This window comes from Bombina bombina, chromosome 3 (genome assembly GCF_027579735.1).
Source record: "Bombina bombina isolate aBomBom1 chromosome 3, aBomBom1.pri, whole genome shotgun sequence".
In the NCBI taxonomy this organism is placed as follows: domain Eukaryota; kingdom Metazoa; phylum Chordata; class Amphibia; order Anura; family Bombinatoridae; genus Bombina; species Bombina bombina.
In genome coordinates, this window is record NC_069501.1 from 1,118,045,804 (window position 1) to 1,118,072,730 (window position 26,927).

At 37.5% G+C, this 26,927-nt stretch overlaps 1 protein-coding gene across 1 annotated transcript in view; it reads right to left on the reverse strand.

Moving 5' to 3' along the window:
- MTUS2 (microtubule associated scaffold protein 2) overlaps positions 1–26,927 on the reverse strand; it is a 754,499-nt gene that overhangs the window by 229,533 nt on the left and 498,039 nt on the right. Inside the window, exon 7 of the mRNA XM_053705569.1 lies at positions 7,331–7,429. Coding sequence (XP_053561544.1) covers positions 7,331–7,429 — 99 coding nt within the window. The remainder of the gene's footprint in view (positions 1–7,330; positions 7,430–26,927) is intronic.

Consider the following 26,927-nt stretch of genomic DNA (forward strand, 5'->3'; position numbering starts at 1 on the left):
ATGAGATCCGATGCGGGGGCACTACATTTAGGGCACAAACTATTCCCTCGCTGACACTATTTGGCCATCATTCTCTGGGTCAAATAGGATCTATTCATTAGCCTCATTTGGGATTCCCTAATTGATGCTGCAAATTAATATTTAAAAACAGACTAAATACTTTTACTGAACTCCTCAAATTCTAACTCTTCAAAGTCATATAGCCATTTTTTATATAGTCTAGTCAGATTGGGAAATGCAGCTTGTGATAGTAGCGTTTTATATGTTATAGATATAAAGTGTATAATCATTCGGAAGAAATTAATAATAGGTTCCAAAGGACCCAGAGACCAGGTAGAATCTCCCCCCACATTTAATTTAGACAAGTAATGTCTAATTTGTAAATACGTAAAAAATTGATTTTTATTTAAGGTATATTCCAAGTATAATTGATTACATGTTTTTAGAATTTTGGGGGTCTATTAGTTGTATGATATATTTTAATCCTTTCTGAGCCCATATTTTAAATACATAAAAATTGAGTCCTGGAATAAAGTCAGGATTACCTCTGATTGGTAAATATTTGGAGTTTGAATTATCAATTTGTAGTTTACTACATAATTTATTCCAAGCTTTAATTATATTCTGAAACGTATATTTTGGGATTTTATTTTTTGGTAATATGACTTTCGTCTTATGTAAAAGAGCCTTAAGTGAGTACGGGTGAATCATGGCCTCTTCTTCATCAAAATGTGTAATGTAGTTAGCTTCTGTAAGTCAGTCCAAAGCCACTTTAGTCATGCAGGCCCAATTATAAAATTTTAAATTTGGGAAAGCAAGATCTCCATCTTCTCTGCTGTGTGTCAGTTGATAAAGTGAGATACATGGTTTACCCCTCCCCCACAAGAATCCAGAGCAAGCGGAATTATATATTTTTTATATCTTTGCAATGTAAAAATATAGTAATATTTAGTAATAAGAAGAGTATTTTAGGAAAGATGGTCATTTTGATCATGGTGACTTAGGCAGACAAAGTGAGAGGGAGCCTGGCCCAGATCTTAAAGGAAGCTTCAATTTTCTCCCAGATTGGTGAAAAATCTGATGATACCACTCTTCTGGGTTACTGGTTAGTGTTATTCCTAGGTATTTTATTTTCCTTTCTGCTAAAACAAAGGGGTTATTGAGAAGACTGTCTTTTTTTAATGATCCAGAGAGTTTCTGATTTATTTAAGTTGATTTTATACGCTGAGAATGAACTATACTTGGATATTATATCTATAAGCCTGGGGATATTTTTTTTGTATTGCCAATGTAGAAGAGAATATCATCTGCATATAATGAGAGAACAAGTTTATTCTTACCAAACGCTACCCCATCCAGTTCTTTTCTGCATTAAACTGCTAAAGTTTCTAATGCTATGTTGAACAGAAGTGGAGATAAGGGCCATCCTTGTTTAGTTCCCTTTTGAAAATTATATTGAATAATAGTCTACCATTGATGCTTAGATAATAAATTGGTTCATTATAGATAGGTTTTACAAAATAATCAAAATTACCTGTAAACCCAAATTTAACTATTATGGTAAACATGTGATCCCATGATATGGAATCAAATGCCTTCTCTGTGTCTACAGTAAGTAGGGCGAAATCATGCTGTTTGGGTCTAGACCTGTCACCAATCTGGAAAAGTTCAATAAGTGTCATAGCAGTTCTTATGTTCTTTAATGAAGTCCTACCATTCATAAATCCAGTCTGATCAGTATGTATGATACTCCCCAGTATTTTCTTCAATTATTTCTAATAATATTCATTAACAGTTTATAGTCGGAGTTAAGTAGGTAAATGGGACGGTATGAGTCCATTGAATCAGGATCTTTATCTTTTTTCAATAGTAATACAATATTTTAGGCCGCAAAGTATTAAGATGGTTTATTGTTTGAGAGGAAATAACTATTGAATAACACTTTGAGAGTTGGGACAATCTGGAGTTCTAAGATTTTATATAACTCCGAGGGGACTTGGTCTGGACCAGGCGCTTTACCATTAGAGAACTTATGAATTGCAGTCACTACTATTATTATTCTCTTTGTTAACATCTTCTGCTGAATATAATTTTTGATAAAATAGATGAAACTGTGACAGTATATCTTGTGGGGAAGTGTATCTTATACCCCTCGATGTAATGGCCCCTATAGAATTTTTCTCTTTTCTGCTTCTAGCCAGATTGGATAATTGTTTAGAAGATTTAGAACCTAGTTTGTCAAATGAGGCCCTATTTTTTAGATCAGATTGAATTGACTGCTGGCTTAAGAATGTTTCTCTTGCTTCTTTTGCCTTCTGATATTCTAACCAGTGAGCTTTATCATGGTTTTCAATATATTCTGAATACTTGTTCTTTAGGTAATTACCAAGCTGTATTTCCCTTCTCGCTACTATTTTGTTCCTCTTTATCATATAGGCTTTAATTTCTCCCCTTAAAAAGGCTTTTGCTGTTTCCCATAGTATCTCCGTTTTGGGGATATATTCTTTGTTAAATTTTTTTTAATTCAAGCCACTTGTTTATTAGCTAGTTTCTAAACTTAATATTCTGATAGAGAAATGAGGGGAAATAAAATTTACCAGGTTGTTTTTTGCCTAGAACAGAGACACAAATAGATAGAAAAACAACTGCGTGCTCTGAAATAAGGATATTTTTAATGTCAGTTACAAGGTCTAAGTGTAGCATGGTTTCGCAGATAAGAAACATAGCGATCCTTGACAGTGTTTTGTATGACTTTGATTCACAGGTAAAATCCTGATGGTCTGGGTTTTGTACTCTCCAGAAATCTTTTAGTTTTAGTTTGCCACTGGCAAAAAAGTGACACGTAAATAGTACTGGAATTAAAACATGTCATGGTTGGCCATAAAGCTATTTTGAATATAAATTAAACCCAATGATATATCATTATTTAAAGGCTGCTAAGCAAGCTATGTGGGAGGCTAGTCATTCACCCTTCTATGTAATCTTCTAAATGTTTATATTTAAGCTTTATTTTGATTCAGAGAAACAAATACACTGAAGGAGATTTCCTGAGCTGCCAAATAGAATAAACACCTTGAGCTGTACACAGTAGCTTGACAGCCCCACAGATGCTCACTGGTTTGTTTGTTTGGGAAGAATTCACTATGTTAAGTGTCTTTCTCAAATTGTCTTTGTACATTTTTAATAGGAAAGCTTCACCACAGATAAATCTCATGGCCTCAGTTCTTCCACATGTCAAAAGCAGCTGATAATCTGAGCCAAAATGCAGAAGGTGCGTGACAGGGTATAAAAGGATACGGTCTTCAGATCAAAACAATATAAAGTACTATATTAACTAACTTGACTGCTTTCTCCTCTGTGAGAGTAACCTATACATTTCCTAAGTAAGACTGAACTGTCTTACTGAAAAAAGCCTCTTATTAGTATTCAAACAGTTATTAGGGCCAGATTACATGTGGAGCGCTATTTAATGCTCCCACTCGAGAGTTAACTTCGCTAGAAGTAAGCTTTTTGCGCACGGCAGGTTCTGCTCGTATTATGAGTTGAAAGTAAACTGTTATTGCTCACATGCTAACCCAACGTGTGTTGCAAATTTTGCGTGCATGTTCATATATTCCCCCATAGAAGTCAATGGAGCAAAAAAAGTTGAGAAAAAAACATCCCACTCTCGTAGAAACCCGGCTTCTCAAGTGCGCTAACCTGACATGAAAATATGAATATTTCACATTCCAATGTTCTTCACATAGAAGAATATGTTTTTATTTATTTGTAAATACATATTTCTATAAATATCTGATGTTTTTTGCACAAATATATATTTATACCTCTCTCTCTCTCTCTCTCTCTCTCTCTCTCTCTCTATATATATATATATATATATATATAAATAATTATATAGGTATAGATATATACAGATATATATATATATATAGGAGTATCTATTTAGAAATACATAGAACATATTCTACTGTTTGCAGATTATTTGAATGTGAAAGATTTACAGTAAGTACACAGTATAATACTTTATTAAATATTAATATTACATAAATATATTTTTACATGTTTTCCTCTACTTAACTGCAAAGGGCTCCAATGCACACACACACACACATATATATATATATATATATATATATATATATATATATATATTTATATATATATATGTCTATATGTGTGTACACATGTATTTATGTGTTTAAAGACATATAAATACATAAGTACACATATATAGACATTTATATATACATACATATCCATCTTTAAATGTGTACGTATGTATCTCTATGTTAAAGCCCTGTGCCTAATATTTTTATTAGTGTTATTATGAGTGTAACTGTACTTTGTAGTGTATTTTTGATGTGTTTTGTGACACTTTTTTTTGTGAAAGAGTTAATTGACTTGTGTTAACTTCAATTGCACTCAAGTGATCGCATTTACTTGTAATACGAGTGAAAAACTTGACGCGTGCAAACACCTGCAATAAACCCCTTATCGCTTGCGCTTAACTGTTAACGATCCACTCATAATCTGGCCCTAAATGTATTTATTGTCCATTTAATGCATAACCTGTAAATGCATGGGGGCCTTACTCTGAATTTTAATTGAGCAGTAGATTTTTTCCAATTAATTTCTAAACTTACTTTAATTTGCCAGCCCCCTGTACCATGTGACAGCAACCAGCAAATCGCAGACTCATATACATATTCACTTTGAATTATTGCACATGTTCAAAAAAAATTGCATATAAAACGACTATATTTTGATAATGAAAGTAAATTAGAAAGTTCTTCTAGATTGTAAATTCCCATGGGAATAGGGCCCTCAATTCCTCCAGTATTTGATACATTTTTTCTTGTCTCTTACAAACATTGAACCATCATTTTTATAAATGTATGCTCCATCAGAATAATGAAGGTTTAAGTTTGACTTTAGTGGATATTTGTTGTGTGTCATTCAGCACTATGTAAAAGACAGTGACTACTCCAATAGCTCATACTCAATAGGCCTTAATCACAATCTATTGGGAGCAGCATTTTTTCAGGCCGACATGGCTACTTTCAATTTGGTGTAATTACAATAACATGTTTTTGGCAAATGGGTTTCCAGATCCTCAATAAAATCCGTATTTTCTCTATGGGGATAAAAAAGTTCTCAGTGATTAAAGGGATACTGAACCCAAATTTTTTCTTTCATGATTCAGATAGAGCATGTAATTTTAAGAAACTTTCTAAATGACTCCTATTATCATTTTTTCTTTGTTCTCTTGGTATATTTATTTGAAAAAGCAGGAAAGTAAACTTACGAGCTAGACCATCTTTGGTTCAGCACCTGGGTAGCCCTTGCTGATTAGTGTCTAACTGCAGCCACCAGTGAGCAAGTGCTAGCCAGAGTCCTCAACCAAAAATGGGCCGGCTTGTAAGCTTACATTCCTGCTTTTTCAAATAAAAATAACAAAAGAACGAAGAAATTGATAATAAGAGTCATTTAGAAAGTTGCTTACAATTGTATGCTCTATCTGAATCTTAAAAGAACAAATTTGGGTTCAGTATCCCTTTAAGATACATTTTTGAGTCACTTTTCAACAGCTTTTAGAGCCAGTTTTGACTTTCTAATCTGACACCTGTAGGCACTTGCTAAGTCTTTGAAAGGGCATCGGGAGACCTCCCAGTTTCTATTTCAAAAAGAGGTATTTGACGCATGAAAAGTCCTCTTCTGTTGAAAACTCTTTTGCAGTCGCAGTGTTTTAACAAACGGAATTATACAGAATTGTGATCACTCACTTGGCTCCCAATTCGGCTGGAAAGCAACTCAAATTTTTGGGAGCGAATCAGCAATACATTGTAATTGGGGCCATAATTAAACTCAGCTACAGAGCAGCAATGCACTATTGGGAATGGGAGATAGCTGACCACATCTGGTAAGCCAATGACAAGAGACAAATGTGTGTAGCCACCAATCCTCAGCTAGCTCCCAATAGTGTAAGATAGGTCCATATTATTTTTTAACAAAGGATACCAAGAGAACAAAATACATTGGAAAATAGAAGTGAATTCTGAATCATGCAAGTTTTAATGGTGATATCCCTCTAAGTCCCAGAATAGTTTGATATTCTTTCATATTTTGTACATGTATTGTGTGATCTGATCTTTCAAAAACATAACCAATATTATTATCTTCTTTTTGTACATTTGTGTGTGATGCAACCTCTGTAAGTTTAGCTGATTCTGTCTATACAAAGCTGGCAATTTCTCATTTCCAGCCCATTTACACCATGCACCTGTGAAGTTGCTTACTGTATGTAACCCTGTGGAACAGCCTATCAAAACAAACCCTCACTCTGAACAGAACAAACAAGCCTTATCCATTATGCTGACAGTTTTACCTGAGGTAATAACCACTAGACAGCAAAGGTGTGTAGGTTCTTAAAGGGACAGCCTAGTCAAAATTAAACTTTCATTATTCAGATAGGACATGTAATTTTAATCAACTTTTCAATTTACTTTTATCATCAAATTTGCTTTGTTCTCTTGGTATTCTTAGTTGAAACTAAATCTAGGTAGGCTCATATGCTAATTTCTAAGCCCTTGAGGGCAGCCTCTTATCACATGCTCTTTAAATTGCTTTTCACAATAAGAGACTTAATAGTTCATGTGGGCCATATAGATAACACGATGTTAAGGCATAGAAAGTTATTTAAGATATAGCACAACACAGCGCTAACTACAAGACAATAGATAATAAACAGTCACAGTCATGTGATCAGGGGGCTGGAAGAAGGTTCTTAGAAACAAGGTAATCACAGAGGTAAAAAGTATATTAATATAACTGTGTTGGTTATGCAAAACTGGGGAATGGGTAATAAAGGGATTATGTATCTTTTAAAACAATAAAAATTATATTGTAGACATTCCCTTTAAGCACCTCACATCCTGCTTTTTTTCTCCCCTTTGCTTTGTTCTCATTGTATCTTTTTATTTAAAGCATGCCTAGGTAGGCTCAGGAGAAGTGAAGCATTACTAGCTGATTGCTGCTGGTTGGTGGCTGCACATATATGCCTCTTGCCATTGTTTCACCTGATGCCCTGGAACCTACATAGATTACTCTTCTACAAAGAATACCAAGAAAACAAAGCACATTTGTGTTGTATAAGTTTAAGTTGTTGCCCAAGTTGTTTAATCATGAAAGTAAATTTTGACTTTCCTGCCCTTTTAATGTACATGTACTTGGGAATTTATTTTGTATACTCCAGTCACAATTGGTTTTGTGATCTCTAATACATTATTTTGATTGTAACTCATATAAATAAAGATGCCAGGAATTTACTTACCTGGCGACTGAAGCTTTGCAGTAGAAACCACTTGCTTTTTTGGTGAAGAAATAATGGGCTTGATGATTTCATGATCTTTTTGTACCTCCTTCTTTAAACCTGAAAATCATAGAAAAAAAAAGTTCACTTTTGCAAAATATGAACTCTGAAATATGAACAATAATTTCAAGGAATGGCTTAAATAGATATCAAAATCATTTTTTTATATGTGTACGTCATCAAGTAAACACTGCCAATGATCTGTAAACATGAGAACGTTTTTTTTTTATAATTCTCTTTATTGAGGTAAAAAAGTTTGTTACAACAGATAATCAGGAACATATTTACATTAAAGTGATTGTCAGTCCTAGTGTTTGTGAAACGCTAAGATTAACCATTAGAACAAATAAAGGGGACTTTCAGTCATTAAGTATAAAATACCTCATGCTGAAAGTTCCTTTATTTATTTCAAGTGTTTGTCGCACTGAGCTGCTCAAGCAGTCCACGGTAGAACGCTGTTTTGCTAAGAGGTGACGTTTCCCCTCTTAGCAAATATCTGCGATTTCACACATGGCTATTGGCTAAGAGGTGAAAATGTCACCTCTCAGCCAAACAACGTTCTACTGTGGGCTGCCTGAGCAGTTTAGTGCCGCGAACGCTTAAAACAAATAAAGGAACTTTCAGGATTAGGTATTTTATACTTCATGACTGAAAGTCCTCTTTATTTGTTCCAATGGTCAAATGCTAGGATTAACAATCACTTTAAATACAAAATAGGACTTCAATAGTCATGACAAATGTTTGGAAAGTAAAGATTACAAAATAATTACCTCACTTTTGTAGTTTGGTGAAATAATAAGCAGAGGAGAAATAGAAGGAGAGAGAAAAAAGGAGAGAGATAGAGAGAGAGAAAAGAGAAAGAGGAAGATAAAGTTGTATATAAATCCCATATTAGCACAATTCATCTGCCGTTTGTAATAAAGAGTTTTCTAATCAGACATTTTGTATATTTGTTATGTATATAATCTTCCCAGATAAAGATTAACTCTATAAAGAATTCTTTGCGTTGTACTTTCATGTAGTGATATTCTTGTAGGTGAATGATTTTATGTATATGATCTACCCACTGGGCTATGGTGGGGGACTGTTTCTGTTTCCAATATTGAGCAATTAGAGTTTTAGCACTGTTATATGTGATTTGGAGGATGACTAAAGTGTACTGGAGGTAGTTTTTTAGGTGCTTTATTTAATAACCATATTAGGGGGTCCAAAGGAACTTTTATACCTAGTAGTGATTCAGTCTGGGAAATAACTCCCTTCCAGAATCCTATATTATAAAAGGCCAAGTGTGTTTGTCCGAAGCTGTCATGCGCAGTAGAGACAAACACACTTGGCCTTGAGATAGGGAGCGCGAGGTACACAAACAGCTGTGAGGTCTGGGGAGCGCGAGGTAAGCTACTCAACAGCTGTGGCCGACGGGAGCGTTGCGATGGGGGCGTGGCCGGGCGTCGCGAGGGGCGTGGCCGGGCGTCGTGAGGGGCGTGACCAGGCGTCGTGAGGGGCGTGGCCGGGTGTCGCGAGGGGCGTGGTCGGGCAGGTGTCGCCGCGATGGGGCGTGGCCGGGTGGGGTCCCGCAATGTGAAGACAGAGCCAGAGAGGGAGCAGGAGAGGGGGGGGGGAGAAGGGCCAAAGAGGGGGGGAGAGCCAAAGGGGGGGGGGAGAGCACAAGAGAAGGGGGGGAGAAGGGGGGGAGAAAGGGGGGAGAAGGGGGGGAGAAAGGGGGGGGAGAAGGGGGGGAGAGCCAAAGAGAAGGGGGGGGGAGAGCCAAAGAGAAGGGGGGGGAGAGCCAAAGAGAAGGGGGGGGAGAGCCAAAGAGAAGGGGGGGGAGAGCCAAAGAGAAGGGGGGGAGAGCCAAAGAGAGGGGGGGGGAGAGCCAAAGAGAGGGGGGGGGGAGAGCCAAAGAGAAGGGGGGGGAGCCAAAGAGAAGGGGGGGAGAGCCAAAGAGAAGGGGGGGGAGAGCCAAAGAGAAGGGGGGGAGAGTCAAAGAGAAGAGGGGGAGAGTCAAAGAGAAGGGGGGGGAGAGTCAAAGAGAAGGGGGGGAGAGCCAAAGAGAAGGGGGGGAGAGCCAAAGAGAAGGGGGGGGAGAGCCAAAGAGAAGGGGGGGAGAGCCAAAGAGAAGGGGGGGGGAGAGCCAAAGAGAAGGGGGGGAGCCAAAGAGAAGGGGGGGAGAGCCAAAGAGAAGGGGGGGGAGAGCCAAAGAGAAGGGGGGGGAGAGCCAAAGAGAAGTGGGGGGGGAGAGCCAAAGAGAAGGGGGGGGAGAGCCAAAGAGAAGGGGGGGGGAGAGCCAAAGAGAAGGGGGGGGAGAGCCAAAGAGAAGGGGGGGGGGGAGAGCCAAAGAGAAGGGGGGGAGCCAAAGAGAAGGGGGGGAGAGCCAAAGAGAAGGGGGGGAGCCAAAGAGAAGGGGGGGAGAGCCAAAGAGAAGGGGGGGGGGAGAGCCAAAGAGAAGGGGGGGAAGAGCCAAAGAGAAGGGGGGGAGCCAAAGAGAAGGGGGGGGAGAGCCAAAGAGAAGGGGGGGAGCCAAAGAGAAGGGGGGGGAGAGCCAAAGAGAAGGGGGAGGGGGGGAGAGCCAAAGAGAAGGGGGAGGGGGGGGAGAGCCAAAGAGAAGGGGGGGGGAGCCAAAGAGGGGGGAGAGAGAGAGCCAAAGAGGAAAAAGAGCCAAAAAGGAGAGAGAGCCAAAGAGGGGGGAGAGAGAGCCAAAGAGGGGGGGAGAGAGAGCCAAAGAGGGGGGAGAGAGCCAAAGAGGGGGGGGGGAGAGCCAAAGAGCGGGGGTGAGAGAGCCAAAGAGGGGGGGAGAGAGCCAAAGGGGGTGGGAGAGAGATAAAGGGGGGGAGAGCCAAAGAGGGGGGAGAGAGAGAACCAAAGAGGAAAGAGAGCCAAAGAGGAGAGCAAAAGAGGGGAGAGAGACAAAGAGGGGGGAGAGAGAGCCAAAGAGGAGGGGGGCAGAGCCATAGAGGGGGGGGAGCCAAAGAGGGGGGGGAGAGAGCCAAAGGGGGGGAGAGCCAAAGGCGGGGGAGAGAGCCAAAGGGGGGGGGGAGCCAAAAGGGGGGGGGGGAGCCAAAAGGGGGGGGAGAGAGCCAAAGGGGAGAGAGAGAGCCAAAGAGGAGAGAGAGCAAAAGAGGGGAGAGAGCCAAAGAGGAGGGGGGGGAGAGAGCCAAAGAGGGGGAGGAGAGCCAAAGAGGGGGGAGGAGAGCCAAAGAGGGGGGGAGAGAGCCAAAGAGGCGGGAGAGAACAAAAGAGCGGGGAGAGAACAAAAGAGGGGGGAGAGAGAGCAAAAGAAAGGAGGGAGAGAGCCAAAGAGGGGAGAGAGAGAGCAAAAGAGGGGAGAGAGAAAGCAAAGGAGAGGGGGGAGAGAGAAAGCAAAGGAGAGGGGGGAGAGAAAGCAAAAGAGAGGGGGGAAGAGAGAGCAAAAGAGAGGGGGGAGAGTGCAAGGGGTGGAACCGCTGTACTGCAAAAAATGGCCCGTGTACACGGGCTTTAGTACTAGTCTATTTATATTTGAGCAACTATATGTGTCTCACGTTACCAGTTTCTTACTTGCAACATCAACAGAGATCAGATATGTTTTATAATAATTTAAAGCAAGCTCCTGCACTGATCAAGCAATCGTTGTGTAAAATACTGAAATGTTGGTGTTTCTGCAGGATGCACTCCAGAATCTGGTGGCATTGACAATTTCCAAAGGTAAATTACATGAAAACGGGGCAAAAGTTAGTCTTGGATGATCTAGCTCCATTAGCCTTTTAAGTGTCAGAGAATTAAAGGGACAGTCTACTTTAAAATGTTTATTGTTTAAAAAGATAGAATCCCTTTATTACCCATTCCCCAGTTTTGCATAACTAACACTGTTATATTAATATACTTTTTACTTCTTTGATTACCTTGTGTCTAAGCCTCTGCAGACTGCCTCCTTATCTCAGTGTTTTTTTTACAAACTTGCATTTTAGCCAATAAGTGCTGGTTCCTGCATAACTCGACTGGAGTGAGCACAGTGTTATCTATACGGCACATTCCTGCTTTTGAAATAAAGATACCAAGAGAATCAAGAAAAATTGATTAAAGGAGTAAATTAGAAAGTTGCTTAAAATTGCATGCTCTGGCACCCATTTAACAAGCTCCAGAGTGAGCTTCTGGGCACGTGTTTGTGGCAAGCCTTCAGACTCGCCAGAAACAAGTCACCAAGACCGCTGCTCCATAACCTGTCCGCCTGCTCTGAGCAGGCGGACAGACATCGCCGGAAAGTCTGCAGGGGCGGCGTTGCACCAACAGCTCTTGTGAGCTGCTGGTGCAATGCTGAATACGGAGAGCGTATTGCTCTCCGCATTCAGCGAGGTCTGGCAGACCTGATCCGCACTGTCGGATCAGGTCCGGCAGACTTTGTTAAATAGAGGCCAATGTCTGAATCATGAAAAAAAAAGTGGGTTTCATATCCCTTTAAAGCAGGCATAAATGGGGCTTAATTAGGTCCAAGATGTAGGATCTGAAAACATGCAATATATAGGGGTTCTACAAATAACTATAATTATACTTTGTTCATTTAGTTTTTTCCAATGGAAGTATCTGCAAAAAAATAAAAGGGTTTCTTTTTAAAAAGCATCCTTCACGTGTATCCTTCTCGTGTATACAGAATCTTGCCCTGACAATTTGTTTTTTAAATCCTATAGAAAGTAACTATTGTAGTCAAATGAATTATCTTATCTTTTCTTCACACATTTGAATTCAGCAGTGACCCCTGTGACGCAAAGAAAAAAAAATATAAACATCTTAAATCTTAAAATGATAGAAATATAAAATATACATACTATATAGAAACTGAAACGCAGCAAAAACCAATAACATTTTATCACAGTGAGAAATAATGTCAGATATACTGTATATTGTAAGAATACAATTCCTGCATTCATTAAAAAGGTGTTTGATACTTAGAGACATGAAACCCACATTTGTGTCTTTCCTGATTCTAATAAAGAATACAATTTAAAAAAAAATTCAAATTTACTTCTTTTATCAAATTTGCATTGTTCTCATGTTATTTTTTTGTTGAAGAGATATCTAGATGGTTAGCTTGCACGTCTAGAGCACTACATAACAGGAAATAGTGCTGCCGTCTAGTGATCTTGTTAAAGGGACAGTCTACACCAGAATTTGTATTGTTTTAAAAGATAGATAATCCCTTTATTACCCATTCCCCAGTTTTGCATAACCAACACAGTTATAATAATATACTTTTAAACTCTGTGATTATCTTGTATCTAAGGCTCTGCAAACTGCCCCTTTATTTCAGTTCTTTTGACAGACTTGCAGTCTAGCCAATCAGTGCCTGCTCCCAGATAACTTCACGTGCACGAGCACAGTGTTATCTATATGAAATACGTGAACTAACACCCTCTAGTGGTGAAAAACTGTTAAAATGCATTCTGAAAAGCGGTGGCCTTCAAGGTCTAAGAAATTAGCATATGAACCTCCTAGGTTAAGCTTTCAACTAAGAATACCAAGAGGACAAAGCAAAATTGGTGATAAAAGTAAATTCGAAAATTGTTTAAAATTACATGCTCTATCTGAATCATGAAAGTTTATTTTGGCCTAGACTGTCCCTTTAATGTATAACATTGTTGCGAAACTGCTGCCATATAGTGCTGCAGACATATGCACACGCCTGAGCTTACCTTCCTGCATATCAACAAAGGATAACAAGAAAACAAAGAAAATTTGATAATAGACGTTAATTAGAAAATTGTATGCACTGTCTGAATCATGAAAGAAAACGTGTGGGTTTTATATCCCTTTAACTAGTTAATTAATCTCACATGTTCCTTACAGTATTATTGATATCCATTGCCATAACGTATAAATCATCTTTCATACTATACAGCATACGCATGCACTGTTTTACCCACTCTAATATGATAGTGATAAAAAGTAGTTTAATACATAAATATAAACAAATACATCTTTCCCAGTATGAGTGCACATCTTTTTCCCCCCAGTAAGCTATTAATATTGATAAATGTTGGCTGTTCCTAGTTTGCAACCTTGCTCTATATAAACAAGTTAGGACTAGATTACAAATGGCACATTATTTTTTTCCCTCCAGCAATCGCGATAACTCCGCTAGAGTGAAGCCCTTTGCACTAGTTACATTGCGATCGTATAACAAGTTAAAAAAAAAAAATTATTTTGCGCGAGCGGTACTCGAATAGCGCAAAAATCCGAACTTCATTTTTTGCATGCGCATGCATATATTCCCCCATAGAAATCCATGGAGAATTTAAAAAAAATAAAAACAAAACCCAAACACCCATCGCACAAACAACAAAGCATATTCGCATTAGCAAATGTAAAATATTTAAAGTAAATATATAGTTAAAATCTTTATTAAATATGAATATTGTATAAATATGTTTTATCATGTTTTCATCTATTTAATGGCAAAGGGCTCTTATGCACTTACTGTATTTATATGTCTATGGGGCTGATTTATCATATGCCGGATGGACATGATTCGCTGCAGCAAACCATGTCAGCCCAGCATCGCTAAATGCTGACAGCATACTTATACATGACAGCATATTTATGGTGAAATGCTTGTGCAATGCCGCCCCCTGCACATTCGTGGCTAGCAGGGGTTGTCAATCATCCCATTCGGGATGATTGTGGTCAAGTTAAGGAGTAGCGGTCTTATGACCGCTCCTTCTTAACTCTTGTTTCCTATATGTGTATGCATATATATTTATATGTATATATGTCTGTCAATACATATACACATATAAATACATTAATATATATGTACACACATATAGACATATCTATATACATACAAATACATGTTTAGCTATGTATCTCTATGTTAAAGTACTTTGGCAGCTTTTTTTTTAACATCCGAGATCTTATATCTTTGATCCTTTATAACGTTTTTGTGCAATATTTTTTTTGTTTAGGAAAACAGAGCTCTGAGATTGTGGTAAATATTGAAACGTAAATGGCGATTGCGCTAGTGCAAGTCGCAATTTTGCTCAAATTGTAATATCAGCGCATATAAAAAGGCTTGCGAAAACACAATATTCCTTGCGCAAAAAAGTTTTCTTGTAATCTAGCCCTTAGTATTTAGTTATGTTTCTAAAAGGCTGTCTCGAGCACAATGAGATCCACAAGTTTTCAAAGGGCACTGCTGTCACTCTCCTACAGAATTGATTCCCTTAGAATAAGGGCAGAAGTATATGTCTGACTTTTGTAGGGATCTGCAAGTTAAGATAAAGAGTTCTTTTAAAGGTGATAAGTCTTGATACGAGTGAGAAAGCAGAGATGGATTTGGTATTGCCTAACATATAACAAAGCCCCATAATATCCACATGAGCAGTGCTATTCTTGCACCTCAACATTAAACATTATCTATTTTGTACATCAACATTGTCTTGTCAATATTATATCAGTAAATTATAGTAAAAATCTAGATTTCATACTGCACAAGAGCTGGTGTAAGCTGAGGTCATAGACCTAAAGTCTAATCTTCCAGGAATGAACAACAGCTCAGTAGCTTGTTCTCTGGCTTGGTTACCACCTGGGAGTAGCTGGATAGCAAATGTATTAAGCAAGCTGTAAACAGAAACAAGTGTTAAATAAAGCAGACTGCGAGCAGGCTGGCTCTTCAGCGTTGTCTAATCCTGTTCATCATTTGGCTCACTCAGATCAAACTCCTTTTGGATTACACCTGCCTATTATTTTTAAGGACATTGTACACCTTATCATCCACATTCAAGCATATTTATTTTTTTCCTAAAAAAAGGGTAAAGCTGCTTAGTTTTAAATTTAAATTAACACAGAAGTATCAGTTGTGACCTTCCTGCTAAAGGTCATTGGCTAAAACAGGGATAGCTAACTGGCGACCTATGAACCACATGTGGCCCTCTGCACTATTTCTGTGTCCCCTGGAAAAAAGTAGAACTAAGAGCCTGTGCCATAGTTTTTGTGGCCCAAAGGAAAAAAGGCGAAACAAAAAAAATTAAACTTTGGGGACTTCTGGTGAGTTGGTAACCAAGAAAATATAAGTTGTGTGTTTAATAGCCATAGATTTATTTGCAGCCATTTAGACTTCTTGGGTCCTGCGTTGTGTCCCTTAAGGTTTCTTAAAAAATAATCTGCAACCCCAAGTGTTAGGAAGTTGTCATCATTGGGCTAAAAGATACTCCCTGCTAATCCTCACTGACTAATAGGTATAATGGTGCATTTTAAGATAAAAATAAAAAAGTGGATAAAGAGCAAAAAGTACAATAAAATTACTACTAAATAATGCAATGATATGTAAAGAACTGTTTAAATGTGGAACATCCTAGAATTCAAACATTTTACATATTCATATTTACATATATAAAAATTCATGTAGCCTTATTATATACAAATATTTTTTTTTTAATGTTTGGAGGCTATAGGTAAAATGTTTAATCAGGATAATACATTTAACATTGGAACAAAAATAATTCATATTAGAGGGAATTAAAATCATACTAGAAACTAATATTTCTAGTATGATGAAGATTTTTATCTTCAGATTAATGATACAGCAATAGGCACCAGGTTCGCTCCCAGTTATGTTAATCTATACATGGTGGATTGGGAAGACATACTCTATATGTTTTGAGTGGGCATAATTGGGGCGCGAACCTGATAGTCCATTTGAGATACATAGATGATTTATTCTTCATTTGGAAAGGGGACTTAAGAAGATCCCTTGAATTATATATGCAATACCTTAACACAAATGAATGGAATATTAAATTAAGCTGGGAATATAGTGATGAACAAATAACCTTTTTAAATTTAATTATATGTGTAAAAGGGAATGTAATAAAAACTAAAAATTATTTTAAACATGTAGATATAAATAATTATATTTTAACTAATAGTTGCCATATTAAAATATGGCTATTAAATGTCCCGAAAGGTCAGTTGCTCTAAAGACAATGCATTCAAAGAATAATCAGATATTGTAAAGAAAAGGTTTTGTTAAAAAAAGCAGTATAGTGAAAAATATCTAGATAATATCTTAAATGAAATAAATAAAAATAGAAAATATATGCTTGTATAAAAACATAAGCAAAATATCAGAGATAATTCTAATAAGGTTGGACCTATAATACTTGATTATTGTGTTCAATATAGAAAAGTAGGGGCAGTTATAAATAGACATTGGGGTATTTTGAAAAGAAATACCAGTTTACAGGGAATAATTCCAGAGGTACCCAAACTTATATTTAGGAGGGCACCTAGTATAAAGACAAGCTAACCAAAAGTATTTTAAAAGGCAAAAAAACAACATGGTTAAATAAAGAAGCAAAGGTTAAATATAAAAAATGTAAACAATTTGATATTCCCCAAATAATTACATATCACACTAACAATTGTATTATGTGTTACAATGTTCTTGTAACCTTCAATATGTAGGTCATACTTCTAGATCTTTGGGAAAAAGATTTTGAGAACATGTATACAATATAAAAAGAGGTTTTGATTTTATGAATGTTCACAATTGTGATGGCCAGTTTATTACAAACTGTATGGGGATCACAAAAACTGAACCTAATTGGAGAGGTGGTAACATTAATAAGAAGCTGGGGAAAACAGAAATTAAGTAGATTAATTTACTAGGTACATTAAATCCAGGGGGGAGATAAATTATTATATTATTATTATTATTAAAACTTTTTAATTGGTATTTTATAAATATATATCTTTTTTAAATAATAGTTATATATACAAAAAAGCAATTGAAGTTTAACTTGGGTATCTTGGGTTTGATTCCCATTAAAAGCTTATGGTCCAACTGTCAATCCGATATTGTAAAATATGTATTCTCTTTGTTAAATATTGGATTAACAAACCTCAATGCGAGGTTTGAGTGTATCATTACCTAAAATTGAGAATACCTGGGTTTAATCCCCATCTAGGATCTTTGATATAGATTTTTATTGTTATGATTATTAATATTTTTTAGTATATTTTTAGTATATATTCTAATACATATGACTCTTAGCATACATATTTTACCTTGTATAGTAAATTGATTTATATTTATCATTAGTATAAGCAGTTACATTAATCCAAATCCAGTTATATAATAGATAGGATTTTATTTTTTAATAAATGTAGTTCCCTTAAAACGTTTTTATTCCCATTCCTTGTTGGATTATTGTGATTACCTCAAACAAAATTCTATATATTGCACCAAAATACAAAAGGTATATGCTTCCCTAATAATATATACAGTATGTCCCTCTATATATATAAATAGACAAATACAAAAAGGATACCGGGGAGCACTAATACAGCTAACCTTATGAACTGATTAGTGTACATTAACTGCCAAGCAATGATTTAATTATATCTCAACTTAGATATTTAGGAGTATTTTAAAAATATATAGCTAAATGTCAAACCTAAATATAGGTAAGAATATACACAATGTCAGAATAATATAATCACATAAAATCTATTTTTAATATATTGATTGATCAAAACAATCAGATTGGCCAATCCTAAATACAATATAACAACAAATATGAAATAAAACAGTTAATAAAATGTGTGTTTGAAAAGGTCCTGTTGGACACAGTGAGCTCCCAATCAGATCGCAAGGGCTTTCTTAATTATCAATATACTGTATCCAAATAGATGTTGATTAGTGAAAATTTTTTCAAATGAATTGTATCTAAATAAATCAGGCACTGTTAACTTCTTCCTCAAAGAACAACGCATCTATATGCATAACAGATATATTTCCAAAGGTTACGGGTATGTGGAAAAGATCTATAAGTCCCCAACTTACAGGTAGTCAGAAGGCAAATCAAAGGCAGAGAGACCACTTCAGAGTATTTACTGATATTTACTCACTTATTTGGTCTTCTCTCACCGGTGTAGAAATTTCTGCCTCCTGATGTGATCCTTACACCGTATCCTCTTCATGCGCGAGCAGTTTGCTTGGCTTTGGCGGTCAGGATTGCTGTAGTCTAATAGTATAGCAGCCCAAATGGGACAAAGTAGTTTCATATGGCAGTCACGTGCAACGCATTTCAGCCGACTTTGTGCTTGAAAAAGGCGCACAAAGCGGTCTCTCTGTCTTTGATTTGACTACCTATAAGTTGGAAATTATAGACTTTTTTCCACTACATTTTAAATTATATACAATACTTAAAATAATATGCATTATAAACAACAATGCATATCCTTTTAACATTGTATACAAATGCAATGCTACATTAAAATATTAACCCCTTATTTGCCTTAACCTAAACACCTAACCACCACCTAACCTATTAACCCCTAAACCGCCACAATCCCCCATCGCAATAAGCCCCCTAACCTTTAAACCCCTAAGCTACCACAACCCCCCATTGTAATAAGCCCCCTAACATAGTACCCCTAATCTGCCACAAGACTTAATGCAAACTACCCCTAAGCAGCTAACCCATTAGAACTTAAGCTAACACCCCCTAAGTTACAAAAAATAACAAACACTAAATTTACTGAAAAACTAAAACTAAAGTCCTCTTTAAAAAACAAAAACAAAAAAACATCCTCTTCTTCCGACGGCTACGACTGAATGAAGGTACCTTTAAGTGACGTCATCCAAGATTGCGTCCCTTCAATTCCAATTGGCTGATAGAATTCTATCAGCCAATCGGAAATAAGGTAGAAAAAATCCTATTGGCTGATTGGATCAGCCAATAGGATTGAAGTACAATCCTATTGGCTGATCTAATCAGCCAATAGGATTGAGCTGGCATTCTTTTGGCTGTTCCAATCAGCTAATAGAATGCCAGCTCAATCCTATTGGCTGATTGCATCAGCCAATAGGATTTTTTCTACCTTAATTCTGATTGGCTGATAGAATTCTATCAGCCAATTGGAATTGAAGGGACGCCATCTTGGATTACATCATTTAAAGGAACCTTCATTCAGTCGTAGCCGTCGGAAGAAGAGGATGCTCTGCGTTGGATGTCTTGAAGATGGACCCGCTCCGCGCCGGATGGATGAAGATAGAAGATGCCGTCTGGATGAAGAGTTCTGCCCGTCTGGAGGACCACTTCTGCCCGGTTGGATGAAGACTTCTCCCGGTAAGGTGATCTTCAAGGGGTTAGTGTTAGTTTTTTTTTAAGGGGGGATTGGGTGGGTTTTAGAGTAGGGTTGGTTGTGTGGGTGGTGGGTTTTAATGTTGGGGGGGGTTGTAATTTTTTTTTACAGGCAATGCCCCGCAAAAGGCCCTTTTAAGGGCTATTTGTAATTTAGTGTAGGGTAGGGCTTTTTTTAATTTGGGGGGGCTTTTTTATTTTGTTAGGGGGATTAGATTAGGTGTAATTAGTTTAAAAATCTTGTAATTTGTTTATTATTTTCTGTAATTTAGTGTTTGTTTTTATTTGTACTTTAGATAATTTTATTTCATTGTATTTAATTGTATTTAATTTAGGGAATTAATTTAATTATAGTGAAGTGTTAGGTGTAATTGTAACTTAGGTTTGGTTTTATTTTACAGGTCGATTTGTATTTATTTTAGCTTGGTAGTTATTAAATAGTTAATAACTATTTAGTAACTATTCTACCTAGTTAAAATAAATACAAAGTTGCCTGTAAAATAAAAATAAACCCTAAGCTAGCTACAATGTAACTATAAGTTATATTGTAGCTAGTTTAGGGTTTATTTTACAGGTATTTAGTTTTAAATAGGAATAATGTAGTTAATGATAGTAATTTTATTTAGATTTATTTAAATTATATTTAAGTTAGGGGGGGTTAGGGTTAGACTTTAGGTTTAGGTGTTAATATGTTTATTATAGCGGCAGCGACGTTGGGGGAGGCAGAGTAGGGGTTAATAAGTGTAGGTAGGTTGCGGCAACATTTGGGGGTGGCAGATTAGGGGTTAATATGTTTATTATAGTGGCGGCGACGTTGGGGGCGGCAGATTAGGGGTTCATAAGTATAATGTAGGTGGCGGCGGTGTCCGGAGCGGCAGATTAGGGGTTAATAATATAATGTAGGTGTCGGGGATGTCGGGGCGGCAGATTAGGGGTTAATAAGTGTAAGATTAGGGGTGTTTAGACTCGGGGTTCATGTTAGGGTGTTATTTTATTTCCCCATAGGAATCAATGGGGCTGCGTTAGGAGCTAAACGCTGCTTTTTTGCAGGTGTTAAAAGACTTTTTTTCAGCCGGCTCTCCCCGTTGATTCCTATGGGGAAATAAGTGCTAACGTAAGCAGCGCTGGTATTGGAGTGAGATTTTGAGCAAAATTTTGCTCAACGCTCACTTCTTGTCTTTTAATGACGGGTTTGTAAAAACCCGTAATACCGGCGCTGTCTGTAAGTTAGCGGTGAGCATAAACTGCTCGTTAGTACCGCATAGCCTCTAACACAAAACTTGTAATCTAGGTGTAAGTTTTTAAAAAAACTATCATAAAAAAGATTGCCCTGTAAAGGGCATTTAGTTGGGCATTACTCTTAGGAGGGAATTTGAAATGGGAGTGCCCTAAAGTGAACATAGCTCTTTTGTCCAATAAAAAAAGCCCAAGTTAGAAAAAAAAAACCCTCTATAAGGGTATATGGTAGAGTTACCCTAAAGTCTAACAACTCTTTTTGTTAGTTATATTGTAGCTATATTAGGGTTTATTTTATAGGTAAGTATTTAGTTTTAAATAGGAATAATTTATTTAATTATAGTACATTTATTTAGATTAATTTAAATTATATTTAACTTAGGGGGTGTTAGGGTTAGACTTAGGTTTAGGGGTTAATAAATTTATTATAGTAGCGGCGACATTGGGGGCAGCAGATTAGGGGTTAATATTTGTAGGTAGGTGGAGGCGATGTTAGGGAGGGCAGATTAGGGGTTAATAAAATTTATTATAGTGTTTGCGAGGCGGGAGTGTGGCGGTTTAGGGGTTAATACATTTATTATAGTGGCGGCGAGGTCCGGTCGGCAGATTAGGGGTTAATAAGTGTAGGTAGGTGGCGGCGACGTTGGGGGGGGCAGATTAGGGGGTAATAAATATAATATAGGTGTCGGCGATGTTAGGGGCAGTAGATTAGGGGTTCATAGCTATAATGTAGGTTGCGGCGGTGTCCGGAGCGGCAGATTAGGGGTTAATAATATAATGCAGGTGTCAGCGATAACAGGGGCGGCAGATTAGGGGTTAATAAGTGTAAGATTAGTGGTGTTTATACTCGGGGTTCATGTTAGGGTGTTAGGTGTAGTCTTAGAGAGTGTTTCCCCATAGGAAACAATGGCGCTGCGTTAGGAGCTGAACACTGCTTTTTTGCAGGTGTTAGGTTTTTTCAGCCAGCTTAGCCCCATTGTTTCCTATGGGGATATCGTGCACAAGCACGTTTTTCCAGCTTACCGCTACCGTAGGCAACGCTGGTATTGAGGGTTGAAGTGGAGCTAAATTATGCTCAACGCTCCCTTTTCTGAGGCTAACGCAGCCATTTAGACAACTCTAAATAACAGCGTTGTCTTAAGGGTGCGCTGGAAAAAAAGCAGCGTTAGCACCACGGGTCTTTACCGACAAAACTCTAAATCTAGGCCTTTGTTTGTATTGGTATGACACAAAAAAGTGGAGAGAAAAAAGCTAGATCTGACACATTCCACACAAAACTCCAAAAATGGACTGGACAAAATAATTTTGCACTGTCTCAAAATTTTTCTTACAATTTTGAGACAGTGCAAAATAATTTTGTCCAATCTATTTTTGGAGTTTTGTGTGGAATGTGTCAGATCTAGCTTTTTTCTCTCCACTTTTTTGTGTCATACCAATACAAACAAAGGCCTAGATTTAGAGTTTTGTCGGTAATTGCATTCCAAGTTTGTGATGCTCCTGTAATTTGTAAATAAACTCACCTGTATCAATTAACAGGTGCTGACAATATAGAAATCACACCGGCAACCAGTTAAAATGGTGAAAAATGCACTCAACCTTTCTGTTGTCTGTTTTCTCTGTGCCACACTGAAAAAGAGCAGCAAAGAATTGTCTGTGGATTTGAGAACAAAAATTGTGGAAAAGCATGGACAATCTCAAGGTTACAAGTCCATTTCTAGAGATCTTAATGTTCCTGTGTCCACTGTGCGCAACATTGTCAAGAAGCTTACGGCCCATTGCACTGTAGCTAATCTCCCTGGACGTGGACGAAAGAGAAACATTGATCAAAGATTGCAACAAAGGATTGTTCGAATGGTGGATAAAGAATCTCGATCAACTTCCAGACAAATTCGAGCTGACCTTCAGGCACAGGGTACAAATGTGTCAGCTTGCACTATACGTCGTCATCTGAATGAAAAGGGACGCTATGGTAGGATACCTAGGAGGACCCCACTGCTGACACAGAAACAAAAAAAAGCCAGATTGGGGTTTGCCAAAACTTACTTGAGGAAGCCAAAATCCTTTTGGGAGAATGTGCTGTGGACATACAGTATATATAGTGCCTGTAAATACATATATACACATATAAATACATATCTACACACATATACAGTGGGGCAAAAAAGTATTTAGTCAGCCACCAATTGTGCAAGTTCTCCCACTTAGGAAGATGAGAGAGGCCTGTAATTTTCATCATAGGTATACCTCAACTATGAGAGACAAAATGTGGAAACAAATCCAGACAATCACATTGTCTGATTTGGAAAGAAAGTGTTTGGTCAATATCAAAAGTTCATCTCAATACTTTGTTATATATCCTTTGTTGGCAATGACAGAGGTCAAACGTTTTCTGTAAGTCTTCACAAGGTTGTCACACACTGTTGCTGGTATGTTGGCCCATTCCTGCATGCAGATCTCCTCTAGAGCAGTGATGTTTTGGGGCTGTCGCTGGGCAACACAGACTTTCAACTCCCTCCAAAGGTTTTCTATGGGGTTGAGATCTAGAGACTGGCTAGGCCACTCCAGGACCTTGAAATGCTTCTTACAAAGCCACTCCTTCGTTGCCCGGGTGGTGTGTTTGGGATCATTGTCATGCTGAAAGACCCAGCCACGTTTCATCTTCAATGCCCTTGCTGATGGAAGGAGGTTTGCACTCAAAATCTCACGATACATGGCCCCATTCATTCTTTCATGTACACGGATCAGTCGTCCTGTTCCCTTTGCAGAGAGACAGCCCCAAAGCATGATGTTGCCACCCCCATGCTTCACAGTAGGTATGGTGTTCTTTGGTTGCAACTCAGCATTCTCTCTCCTCCAAACACGACGAGTTGTGTTTCTACCAAATAGTTCTACTTTGGTTTCATCTGACCATATGACATTCTCCCAATCCGCTTCTAGATCATCCAAATGCTCTCTAGTATACTTCAGATGGGCCCAGACATGTACTGGCTTAAGCAGGGGGACACGTCTGGCACTGCAGGATCTGAGTCCCTGGCGACGTAGTGTGTTACTGATGGTAGCCTTTGTTATGTTGGTCCCAGCTCTCTGCAGGTCATTCACTAGGTCCCCCCGTGTGGTTCTGGGATGTTTGCTCACCGTTCTTGTGATCATTTTGACCCCACGGGGTGAGATCTTGCATGGAGCCCCAGATTGAGGGAGATTATCAGTGGTCTTGTATGTCTTCCATTTTCTAATTATTGCTCCCACAGTTGATTTCTTCACACCAAGCTGCTTGCCTATTGCAGATTCAGTCTTCCCAGCCTGGTGCAGGTCTACAATTTTGTTTCTGGTGTCCTTCGACAGCTCTTTGGTCTTCACCATAGTGGAGTTTGGAGTGTGACTGTTTGAGGTTGTGGACCGGTGTCTTTTATACTGATAACAAGTTCAAACAAGTGGCATTAATACAGGTAATGAGTGGAGGACAGAGGAGCCTCTTAAAAAAGAAGATACAGGTCTGTGAGAGCCAGAAATCTTGCTTGTTTGTAGGTGACCAAATACTTATTTTCCACCATAAAATGGAAAATACATTTTTTCCAAATCAGACAATGTGATTGTCTGTATTTGTTTCCACATTTTGTCTCTCATAGTTGAGGTATACCTATGATGAAAATTACAGGCCTCTCTCATCTTAAGTGGGAGAACTTGCACAATTGGTGGCTGACTAAATACTTTTTTGCCCCACTGTATACACACACACACACATATATAGATATGTATATTTTCGCTTGGATGGATGTATAATTAAGATAGTTCCACATGTTGTTGGCAGTTTGTCAGTTATGCCTATTTGTTATCCTTTGCAAACATCCAATAGTAATCGTTTTTATGATCTTATTATACATATACATATTATGACATATATGTATGCAAATTTTGCCTATTTGTTATATAACTTATACATCCAATAGATGTCGTTTTATGGACTTATTATGACTTATATGATCTATGCCAAATACTTGATATTGGGAAATTAATGTCTAAGATCATAATGATGTTGGGTCACACTTATATAAGTGATCCAAATCGGCTTATATATTTAATTGAAATCAGTGTGTTTAAAAAACAAAACAAAAAAATAATTTTAAATTAATTGAATTTTACATTTGAATATTTTTTAATATGGTATATATATTAATTTAGGCCTTTTATTTATTTTTAATATTGTTCTCATTTTATTTCATTTTTTTGTCATTAGGAGATATAAAAAAAAAATATTACAAGGTCTCTAATTGTGTATATATGTACAATTTATCGTGATATAGAAAGTCTTATTTATGCCATTTAAAATGAGATAAAGATATTAATTGACCATTTGGGATATGTGCATATCTATCTACCATTTCGGATGTATGGTATTTTCGCTGGTTGATCGTTATACGTATTGGTGTATTCACCGGAGATAACTTTGTTTGCAAATGCAGGATTGTGCACATTTGACAACCTGTCATATGTTTGTCGGTCTACTAGCGAAGTGTTAGTGGTCTGTGACTAACATAGCACTACATACCCATACGGGTAATCCAAATACACATGAGCCAGTGCTATTTTCGCTGGTTGATTGTCATGCATATTGGTGTGATCACCGGAGATTGTGCATTATTGACAACCTATCATATGTGTGCCGGTCCACTAGCGATTTAGTATTGGTCCGTTGACTAACATAGCATTACACACCCACACGGGTTAACCAATCACACATAAGCTGGTTTTGTTTTGAGCTTTCATTGGATATTCGTTTGGGTGCGCATGCGCACACATCGGCAATGGACGCCGAAATACTTCTTATAAACCGTGATATCTTTTAACATGTATACACCTGATGAAACGGTCTGTGTACCGGGAAACGCGTAGTGTTACTTTATTAAATAAACTGTAGTTGATTTTACTACTTGGTTATCACAAGCTTATTTCAACCCATTTGACTCTTTTGGAGCAGCCGTATAAGCAAGTAAAGGTATCAGTGAATCACGTACCTGTTATTATCCGCTGTGAGTGAGATCCAATTGGGATCAGTGTTACAAGCATTGCTGCATTTACGAGAGGATAGCTTGCTGGACAGCTATAAGAGTCCAGACTGCACCTGTGGCACTTCTCAAGTGCCTTCCACATAGTAAATCTGCATTCGTCTTGTGCGTGTGATATAACAACATCACTGATTGTGCACTATTGTGGCGCCTTCTTTTATTTTTCACATATCTTCAGATTTGTATATATCTCTATGTTAAAGCCGTTTGCAGTCCTTTTTTCCCTAACACCTGTGATCTTATATCTTTGAGCCCTTATGAAAAAGTTTAAAATTGTTTTTAAATTAACTTTTATTAAAAAGTGTTATTATGAGTGTAATTTTATTGCTCAACTTTTTATTTAAGCGTAACAGGTACCCAGAGCTCTGAGGTTACTCTATCCCAACGCAAGTTAAATTCAATTGTGCTCAAGCAATTGCATTTACTTTCAACTTGTAATATCGCTTGCGCGTAACTGTTAGCGCGCCCCTCGTCATCTGTCCCTTTATCTGTAAAATGTAGACTTAGCATCTGTACTCTATATTGTTTTTTATCTTTTGATAGAACTTAACTGAGTCATCATGAAACGTATATTCTGGTCTTGCGTTTTTTAGCCATTTTTCAAAGTATTTGACAGAGAAGTCCTAGTGGAAAATAGCAGACTGAAAAGCCAAGAAGTGACACAAGAAGAAAAAAAAGTAGCTTGAGCCCAGATTTGCTCGGTTCTTGTGACATTTCTCTAATAATATTAAGAATCTCTTGTCAGTTTGTGACATTTGTTAAGTGATAAATTAGAAAACCTCCAGAACAAAATTACATTTTTAATAGAGTAGAGAAACAAGTTACCAAAGGTTACATAGAAGCAATGAGCATCTGGATGTTTACTTATTACTGTGGGGATACACTGATCCCAGCCAAACTATGTCAAATAGAGCTAGTATGAATTCTGTGCCGAGCAGCCAAAATGTCTATTGTTTTCTTACTATACAAATGTGAAGAAAGAAGTATTACTTAAATTGTTTTTTCCACAGTATTTTATTTTTTATTATTGCTTTTTTACAATTTCAAATAAGTATTCTTTATTAAACTTCTAAAACATGACAACGTATTATAAAGCAAGCTTAAAAAACAAGGTCCAAGGGATATCATGCAAAACATAAC